We start from the raw sequence: 11099 nt of genomic DNA, 5'->3' as shown, positions 1-11099 counted from the left end.
AAACGCAAATGAAATAGCAATCAAGCTAAAATATTTACATTGCTAAGTATTCCAATCTTGCGGAAAAAAATAAAATGGTATAATTTTAGTAGTTTCATCATGTCATGTTAGATTGAAATTATTGTTTGATTATTTCGATGATTTTGGCTTATGAAATACACACATTATAGTTTCACGAATTGTTATTTGTCTGGGTTTCGATTAGAAAAATCTAGTTAGAAAAAGAAAAAAAATGGAATTCAACAGATTTTCAATAAATTTTCATTTTTGTTAAAAAGAGTTAAATAAGAATTGATCTGAATAGTCACAGCCGTCTATCCTTACGTAAAATATCTTTGACAATAAAAAAATCGTACCATGCGGAATGAGACTATTTCAGAAGTAAACGTCGGTCAATTAACTGGGTTCGGAATCATGTACACCAAGTCTAAGCAATATATCTATATTTGTATGGTAGTGATATGTAAATTTCGTAAACAAGACATTGCCAATAGAAGTTTCTTTCCATCTCACCATAGAGCCGAGAGACTTTTGCAGAAGCTTTGTAGTACAAAAAATTTAACTCCCATCTAATCTATGGATCCATCCTAGTCCACTGACCATACCATAATTGATCCAAAAGACATCAAATTTAACAAGTCAGGATTTAGAGTTCCACAAGAAGAGTCAAAATAGCGGCAGAAACTGGTGGTGTATCATTTTCCTCTTCGTCTTTTGAAAGGTTAGTTTTTTCAGCATTCCGCCTCGAACGAGGCTAGATGGAAGGTGTCTAAAGGTTAAACATATTTCCATTAAACGCTTTCCCATTTCTTTCTTTCTAAATATACCACAAGATCTAAGAGAATGTGTCGATAAGTAGTTTCGAATAGACCACATCTTTTTTTTCTAAAACAGAATATATATCTATGTTTTGGTAAACCGATTTATTCGGGAAAAATCCGGAAAGATGGATAGTTTGATAAAGCTCAACCCTGCAAGACAACAAAGACATTCAAATATATGATTTATAGTTTCCTTTGGATAATTGCATCTAGGACTAACTGGTGTCGGTATCCAAATACTTAAAAACAACTTTATGCTACCGGTAGGCCTGGGCATTCGTGGTCCCAATCGGGTTTCGGTTTTATCCAATCGGGTCTCGGTTTTTCGGGTTTATCAAAATCAGCCCCATTCGGATTATATAAAAATTCGGTTCGGGTTTTATCGGGTTCGGATCGGGGTTAGTAAATCTTCAAAGAACCGGTACAACCCGGTGTACTTTCGGGTTTTGGGTTCCAACCCGTTCTTCGGTTTTAAAGTACTTGATTTATACCTATTTTGTAGCCAAAACATAAGTAAAATCGGTTCTTCGGGTTTAAGTACTTGATTTGTACCTATTTTGTAACCATTTTGTAACCAAAACATAAGTAAAATCGATTCAGAAATAAGAAAAAAACATCAAACATGATCATTCAAAGTCAAACGAAAGGTATATGTTGTTATCTATAGAAAGAAAACCAATAAATGAAATCATAAAACGAAAAATTAAGTTCTCATGAAATAAAAAAAAATTATTCAATGAAATTAAACCAAAATCTAAAAATTTCAAGCCTCAACCGCCACTTTCAACCATCAACCTTCAAGTAGTAGATAGTTATTGTAGATGTTTAATAATATCTTAGTGTATTTTGGCTACGTATCAGGAATTAAGATCATGTTTGGTACAAGTTCTTTTTTGGCATTTTGAATGTTTCGGGTTCTATCGGATATCCATTTAATTTCGGGTTCGGTTCGGATAATATCCATAACCCGAAATACCATAAAACAAGATCCATTCGGTATTTATGTCGGGTTCGGATCGGTTCGGATTCATTTCTATCGGATCGGGTTCGGTTCGGATTTTCGGGTTCGGTTTATTTGCCCAGTCCTAGCTACCGGAATACTTTATGTGAATGTTTATGAAATGTTTCATCTTTACTGAAGTTGATAGTCGGTTGAACCTGAGTGTGTTTACTTTACTTGTCTGAATTTTGTGTTTCTCCTATTATATCACTTTTTCTTAACATGTTTTATCAGTATATAAAATATATTCTTCTTTCCAGAATTTTTTTTCACTATATTATTTGAGAAGTTAAAAAAAATCTTTTAACTATCATTCTGACTTCTCTTTGAAAGAAAACCGTATTTGATAAATGATTTTTTTTAAAGAATATTTGATAAATGATGATATCATATACTCTGAAAATTCTTGATTATATTATATTAATGGCGTAAGAACTGGTTTCCTTTAAATCATAATTTCATTCATTAGTCAAAAGTGGGTACGATCCTAACTAGGTTCATACTGTTTGGTCTTTTTTTTTAACACCGTGAGACCATCTTTATCGAGGTATGCTATACCGGGTCTCTAGATTTTTTGCTTTAAAAAAAACAAAAATTAGGTAATTAAGTTGAAAACATCGCTTAATCTAGAGCGGAAGAGACGGGGTTTCAAGGGGCACGTGTCATTCATACAAAATCTCTCTCTCTCACTACCGTCTCGTCTTCTATCTTTCTCTCGTGGCGACACCGAAGGCGAAACGGAGATCTCTCAGCGACAATGAAATCTCCTCGTCGACGGCATCAGCCGGAGTCTCTATCGGTGGAATCGTCGTCGTCTCTCTCTCTCTGGTCGACGATTCCGCGTCTCCCTCGACGAATCCGCCTCTCTCTCTCTCTCGATCTTGTCGACGATTCCGCGTCTCCGGCGCTCTCTTCGACGATTCCGCCTCCCTCTCGATCTCCTCGACACCTCCGCGTATCTCTCGATCTCCTCGACGCCTCCGCGTATCTCTCAATCTCCTCGACGCCTCCGCGTATCTCTCGCTCTCCGCGTATCTCAAGCTGATCACTCCACCTATCTCAAGTGAAATCAAACCGAAAGAAAAATCTAAGTTGTTTTCCTTTTATGTCTGAATCATTCGTTGTTAAATTGATTCGTTTGTTGTCTTGCATGCGTCTCTTGGGTTTGTTTATCTCTCCTGATTCAACTCGGTTATGTCTCTGTCTTTGTTTGTTAATCATTCATGCGATAGAAAAATGTATGTCTTTGTTTATATGATCAGTATTTGTTTCTTCATGCGTCTCATGCGTTGCTTGTGCTTGTTTGTGTCTCGTGATTCAACAGATGATGTCTCTGTGTCTCAATATATCAATCGGGTGTGCTGGATAGTTTATGTCTCTGTCTTTGTTTAAGTCAATCAGTTCTTGTGTTTGTTTATGTATACTGATTGAAGAGATGACGTCTCAATATTTGTTTCTTAGTCTTTCTTGTGTCGGAATCGTTCTAATGTTGATTATGTTTCTTGCGTTTCCTTTTCAGATGGACGGATAAAGAGACTAGAAGTTTCTTCAAAGAAGATGTCTGTCGTTTGGACGGATGAAGAGGCAATGAGCATTTCAGGTTAGTAGCCTTTGAACCGTGAATTGATTGTGAATCTGGTTTGAATATAAAGTAGGTAGATAGCAATTGATTGTGAACCGTGAATTGATTGTGAATGTCAAACCGAAAGTCAAAGCTGAAGTGTGATTAATGAGTTAGATAGCAATGAATGTTAGATAAATGAGTTAGCTAAATGTCAAGTCCATGTGGTTGTGGGTGTGATCAAAGCGTTAAACGCTTTCTCTCTTCTACTAAACAGACTCCTTCTTCTCTCTTTCTCTTTCAAACTCGTTTTCCTTTCTATTAAACACACTCCTTATTCCATCTCTCTTCTTAGACAAGTTCAGATATGGATTCCAATCCATATAGGAGTTTTAATTTTGTTGATCTTCTTCAAAGTCAACAAGAAACTGGCATCGGATGCTTGCGTGATGTTCTTAAGTTATCCTCTTCTTAATTTTATAAAATGTTTTAAGTTATCCTCTTCTTGTTGAGTTATCTTTGAAGTTAATGTTCTTGTCTCTTTACAGGATGCTTGCGTGACAGATTGCAGCCTTGGACTGGAGCGAGTCACGGATGCTTGGGTGACAGAGTGCAGGATTGGACTGAAGCGACAGAGAGATGTTTTGTAGTCTCAAGTTGAGTGTATGTATGTGTCAAGTTGAGTGGTATGTGTCTGTATGTGTCTGTGTCTTGTAGTGGCTTTGTATGTCACGGACTGCTGGCATTGTATGTCACGGAGCATGTGTCTTGTAGTATCAACTTGATGCCATCTTCTTTATTTATAACAACAACATCAAGCTCTTCTTCTCTCTATATCCATCGCAACACAAACGCATATTCTCTCTTCAAACATAACAACAACAAACTCATCTTGTGTCCATCAAACAACAAAACCATATTCTCTCTTTATCTTATTAAACAACAAAACCATCTACTCTTTTTATCTTATTAATCGCCAAACAACCAAAGCCATCTTCTTTCGTAGTGCCATTATCCGTCTTTAAACACCAGACCATCTTTTATCCTTTAAAAACCCAAACACCTTTACCATCTTTTTTTTTAAAAAAAAAACAAACACCAAAACCATCTTTTAAAAAAAAATCCTTTAATCACCATATATGGCTTCTTCTTCTCAAAATCTTTTAGATGAATCTTTTGATGATGCATTTGATGAGCTCTTTGATCAACATTTTGATCAAGCCTTTGAGAATTTAACCATTCATCGTGATGAAGAAGAACGAAGAAAAAAAAAGAAAAAAATGAGCGTATATCGAAAGAAATCATGAGAAAGGGCATATTCGTATATGGAATGATTATTTCAGTGATACTCCAACGTATCCTGAAAGTTTATGCCGACGCCGTTTTAGAATGAACAAGCCATTGTTTATGCGCATTGTTGATCGCCTCTCCAACGAAGTTCAATACTTTAAGCAAAGGCAAGATGGTCTCGGAAGGATTAGTCTCTCTCCCCTTCAAAAGTGTACGGCAGTCATTCGTGTATTGGCATATGGTTCTGCGGCTGATGCGGTCGACGAATACCTCAGGCTCGGTGAAACAACAACTCGGCTATGCGTGGAGAATTTCGTGGAAGGAATTATATATTTGTTCGGCGGTGAGTACCTAAGAAGACCAACACCGGTTGATCTTCAACGTCTACTTGACGTTGGAGAGTACCGTGGATTTCCCGGGATGATAGGGAGCATCGATTGTATGCATTGGGAGTGGAAGAATTGTCCCACCGCTTGGAAAGGGCAATATTCTCATGGTTCGGGTAAGCCAACAATCATTTTAGAGGCAGTTGCTTCATACGATCTTTGGATATGGCACGCGTTTTTTGGGCCTCCGGGTACCTTAAACGATATAAATGTTCTTGATCGCTCACCTATTTTTTGATGACTTAATAAATGGTCATACTCCAGAAGTCACTTACTATGTCAATGGAAGAAAGTATCATTTGACTTACTATCTCACCGATGGTATTTATCCGAAATGGGCAACTTTTATCCAATCTATTCAAATACCACAAGGGCCGAAAGCAGTTTTATTTGCTCAACGTCAAGAAGCTGTCCGAAAGGATGTCGAGCGTGCTTTTGGAGTCTTGCAAGCTCGCTTTGCCATTGTTAAAAATCCAGCACTTTTTTGGGATAAAGTCAAAATTGGGAAGATTATGCGAGCATGTATCATACTTCATAATATGATAGTAGAAGACGAACGAGATGGATACACTCAATTTGATCCTTCAGAGTTCCAACAAGCAGAAGACAACGGAAGTTCACATGTCGATCTCACGTATTCTATGGATATCCCTACAAATATCGCTAATATGATGGGTGTTCGAACAAGAATTCGTGATACACAAATGCATCAACAGCTGAAAGATGATTTGGTTGAACATATTTGGGAAAAATTTGGATGTGACGAAGACGACAACTGATCTTCTATGCTTCTTTCAAATAATTCTCGTTTATTGTAATAATCTTTGTTTTCATGTTTTTATTTTAAAGTATATGTTTAAAATGCTATCTTTTATTATGTTTTATATAATAAAAAATAAAATTAATAAAAAATGTTTAATAATTTTTTTTTAAGAAATCTAAAATAAGAGACTTGCAATGGAGGGGGGGAAATCTCAAGGTTCTTAATCAACTCTCTTACCAAAATTAACTCTTTAAATACTATTAAAAATAAATTAAGAGACCTATTAGGATATTAAAGATAAAGATGCTCTAATGTTTGGTCTAACTTCTTGTTACAAGTGGGGAAATATTCTTTACAAAGAAAAGAGAAAAACATATTTTCTGTTTAATGGTAAACACCTAATTATATCTCACAAGTAACAAATAATTAGAATCTTGGAAAAAGATTTGAAAAGACAAAAATGATTCCACGATTAATATATCTCATGTAATGAAAGATTAAAAACAGGTCACCTATAAGATATCTAAAGAAGAAACAGCTCAGTGACTTTGACCCCAAAAAAAGAAAAAAAAAACAGTTCAGATGACCAAAAACTATTCGGATATTCAATTTGTTTGTTGGTAACCGAGTTTTCTAGACTGAACCAAACTAAACGTGAGGCTTATGTATTTCAAGATTTGTCATGAACCAGATTTACTACTAAGTTGTTCCGGTCATACATGTCATTACCCAACCTACTTCACAAAACATGTTACCATGATATGACTCCTATCATGACGATCAAGCCCATAGAAAATATTTGTCGTTGTATCCTGTCAAGATAGAGGAAACTTGTGGACGAATAAAATAGTGGATTTTAGCTTGAGAGAATAACGTTACAAATTTACAATGTATACAAACCCAAATCATTGACGTAAAAATATTAAGATTTACTACGGTCAGGTCACTAGTCATTCATATAGATATTTGAATACTTTCACAGGAGTGTGTTTTGAATTTTGTCTTCGAAATTCGCTCAAAATCAAGTAACATAGTGATGTTGATCGAATGCTAGTGAGTATTAGAGCAAGAGCCTTCAACATATTTAGAGCATGACATTCTACGGTGTATGAGTTTGAGATTTCTAGTTCCATACACTAGTATGAGATTCTGGATCAAGCGATTTAACTTATTAACATCTTTGAACTGGAGTTGGAACTATAAAAAAGCACTGTACTCCCACATTGTTACCTTTTTTTTTTTCTATCACTCCTGCATTGTTACTTTTTACAGACGAAAAAGGCAACTCTATTCGCTAAGACCATCTCCAAAACTCTATATTTAAAGTTTAAAGGTGTTTTTCTCTAAAAATAAAACTTTAAACTCAACTTCAAAACTATTTGTATTTTATAATATGGTCCTTATATTTGTCATAACTAATTTGAATTCATAAAACTTTTGTAAATAACTAGCACATGTTACAACAATATTAATTAATAAAATATTCTATTAAATTATAAAATTTAAATACAAATAACTTATTAATATTAAACTTCAAACAAAATATTATACTAATAACTTATTAATATTTAAATATCAACAAAATAACTTATTAATATTATTCCATAAAATGATTTTCGTAGTGCATATATGATTTATTAATGCATTTTGAAGTAAAAATTGCTCTCCTCATTTTTACTTTGTAGATTACGAGCTAAAACTTGTTAATATTGATATTTGTAAATACATTAGATCAGAACAAGAAAGTAAAAGAGAAACATAAAATATTGCTAAAAGAATAATTTTTCCCGATGATATTAATACTCGTGAATATATTCGATATGAATAAGAAAGAATTGTGCGAAAAAGACATCAAAAACAACAACAACAATCATCTTCAGTTACACAAAAAAATGGGACAATATTTGAAAATTTTGAAGGTTCCGGATCAAACTTACATGACTATTAGTATTGTTGTAATATTTAAATTTGTGTAATAATTATAATTCATGTAATTTTTAAAAATATTTTTTTGTTAAGTTTTTTTTATATAATATTGTTGTCTAAATCTAGTTTAAAATATTTTAAATCTTATTTTAAAGTTTTATTTAATTTTCTGTGTAAAAAATAAATTATGTAAACAAAATTTAAAATATTTATGAGATATAATTTTTTTAAGGTTTAAAATAATAAACGAAAAAATATTTATAAATCATAAAAGTGATATGTGATTATAGAAACTAAAATAAAAATAAAAATATGAAACTGTTTTGAGTAGTGAAAGTTCAAATATAGAATTCTACTCCTCAAAACTTTGTATTTGAAGTTATAGAGTGTATTTTGGATATCCTTTGATACTTTTAAACGTAAATATGTATTAACAGCAAAATGGATCGTCGTAACACCATACCTACTGACACTGTATTAGAATGGCATCAGATTCAGTGCAGACTGGCTACTACCGAAAGTCTCAGCCACACTCTAAGGACGGTGATAAGAGTTGATAAGCGGAGAGTATTGGACAATCTACACACAATCGATCACCTAACAATGAGTAACGAGTACACACTCAATGCAGCAAGCAATTTTAGAATCTACAAGCTCACATTCTCTCATTAAAACTATATATGTTCCGCTAGAATCCAAACTCCATCTCTAAAAGCCCTCCTAAATGCAAAAAGAACACAACACATGTAATGACGAGAACAACAAGAGTATCAAACTGATCTTACATCAGCTCAAAGTTTCAGAACTGTAACCAAACTTAAGAATACAATAGCTTTCATATCGAATCTATACTCAAAAACATAACAACAACTATGAATGAAGAAGAATCCACGTCTCAGCTCTCAAACACGTCCCGCGACAACGGAAGCAGCAGCAGCCGAAGTAGCCGCGGCGGAGTTACCAATAAACGAGAGCAGCCCCGCATTAGCAGGCTCCTGCTCATCCAAGAACAAATCATCCGGAACCCTAAACGCGCCGTGCAAGCAAACAACCGCCACTCCAACGGTCAACGCAGAAGTCAACAAAGATCCAACGCTCGTCATAAACACAACCACGACCGTCGCCACCACGAGCCCGAGCAAAGTCTCGCGATCCGAGAAGCCGCGCCCGAAGATAACCAGCGGCTGATCCGAAGACCTGAAGAGGTAGAGGAACATCCACGCGCCGAGGAGAGAGAGGAGGACGAGGAGCGAGAAGGGGTGCGAGAGGAGGGAGAAGGCGAGGACTAAGGAGACGATCGCGGCGTAGTTGACCTTGAAGTAGGCGAGGTTCTTGCGGATCCGGGAGATCGAGTCGGTTAGAGAGTCGGGTCTGGCGAATGAGGTTCGATCTATGAGTTCAAGCCACGGGCGGCGCTGCGAGAGGCTGTCGCGGAGGGAGGAGGAGAGGCGGGAGAGGAATGTGCGGAAGGCGGGGGTGTTGGATTGAGTGGCTTGCTGGTTGGTGACGGGGAGAATCGCCGGAGAAGACATTGGTGTGTGCGGCGGATCTGGTTGAGAGAGAGAGAGTGTGGAGGTTTTTGATTTTTAGTGGAGACTGAAGTTGCGCGAAACCGCGTCAGAAAGTTAGATATTTTAAGCATATAAGGCCTTAACTTTATGGGCCCTTGATGTTGGATCGGCCCATTATTCTATATTCAAAATATATTATTTTTATAATATCTGAATAACTGTTATAAATAACTGTTATAAATAGATGATTACTCACCGGACACTTGTCTCATCTAACAATACTAAAATCAGGATATACTCATCAGCTAGGCTATCCACGTAGGATTAATAAAATCAACCAATAAGAAATCTTTAAATCGCCATGTCAAGCATTATTTTATCTGAACTGGATTTTAATTTGGGCTGACTTTATACTTTTATTCAGAACAAAGAAGGCCCATTTTTCCTACACTATTTTCGATCGAAGCTTTCGCAGCCGATCTTTCCCGACTCTTCCATTTCCCTTACATCTCCGTTCTCCGAAGTTTCAGTTACCTTGAGCCACTCTTGATCATTCAGTGGTGATATTTAATATCTTCTTGATTGTTTCGTTCCACCTCCCCCTGATGGTCATCCTATATAAATAGCTGAGTCCACAGTTTCGTTCCACCAAATATCAAAAACCTAAGCTATATGGCCATCTGTCCTCACCACCGGAAATCTCCCGTCGCCGTGTATTTCAACGACGTATCACCCGGACCAGCCAAATGGGAGCTATTATTTCCGTTAATTCATTGCAAACCAAACTATCCCCGTAGTAGCTGTTATATCCATTATGAAGACTTGATTTGTGCCAGTTCTGTTTTAAATCTTTAATCATGTTCATCGGTTTAGTTCTATAAATTAACTATAAATCAATCAGTGAGGCAAGCTTTAAACTTTTGAAATGGTGCTTTTTTACATGCAGTGTACTCAATGTCTAGCTGAAAATTGTCATTAATCTAATCACTTGGATTGGTTTCGCAGAGAACAATATAACAAAGCATCCAACTACGCAGTAAGGTACACATCTTCATAGAGATATACAATCTGATGAATTTCCCATGGGCGTAGGCCGGATATCGAACAAAGTATGGTTCTGTCATTTCTCTTATTTTTATGAACTTTGAAAAAGGCGATGATATCATTGATAAGTCTCTGTTACCAGGTTTATGTAATTGACTTGGGACTTGCCAAACGATATCGTGATGCCAACACCAACCGCCACATCCCTTGTAAGTATTTGTTACTACTTTGTGATCCATTTGTAGTTGTTAAACTATCTATCTGTTTTAGTGTTAAGGTATATACAGAGATAACAAAAACTTTACAGGCACGATATACAAGTTGCAATACACATATTGGATATGGTAAGATATTTTCACCGTATAGAAACAGTATACTGGATCATCTACGAATCTACCCTCATGTACTTTTTGTTTCTATTTGACAGGACAAAGCATTTCGATGATTTTAGCCTATAAACGTTCAGTAAATGACTTGATTTACTCTGGTAAATTTATTACGTGCTTATGTTCAGCAACTTGAGTCATGTAGTATCACGCTAACCCAACTAAAACAAGAGATTCAACGAGCCAGATCCCAAGTAAAAAGTCTGCCTGTCTTTTCGTATAGTATGTACATATAAATTATTTTTTCCACCAAATGTCTAAAAGTAACTATTTTGATTACTGATGGTTATATAGTTAGGGGGTATTCATTGGAGGGTCTCTTATAGGAGGAGATCAACAGCAAGGCGGACTACCCATTTGCCCCGGCAACATCAGCTTTGGTACGTAAGAGATTAATATATTTGTTTTGTG

The 11099-nt window shown here is 35.8% G+C and overlaps 1 protein-coding gene across 1 annotated transcript; it reads right to left on the bottom strand.

Annotated features, from left to right (window-relative positions):
* Positions 1–8472: 8472 nt before the first annotated feature.
* Positions 8473–9389, bottom strand: LOC106450921 (PRA1 family protein B2). The gene has a single exon (XM_013892734.3). The coding sequence runs from the start codon at positions 9277–9279 to the stop codon at positions 8650–8652; it is 630 nt and encodes a 209-aa protein (XP_013748188.2). The 5' UTR covers positions 9280–9389; the 3' UTR covers positions 8473–8649.
* Between the last annotated feature and the right edge of the window lie 1710 nt (positions 9390–11099).

The sequence above is a fragment of the Brassica napus genome, chromosome C4 (genome assembly GCF_020379485.1).
Source record: "Brassica napus cultivar Da-Ae chromosome C4, Da-Ae, whole genome shotgun sequence".
Classification (NCBI taxonomy): Eukaryota; Viridiplantae; Streptophyta; class Magnoliopsida; order Brassicales; family Brassicaceae; genus Brassica; species Brassica napus.
Note: the sequence above shows the minus strand (reverse complement) of the source record. Positions and strands in the feature narration are given on the sequence as shown.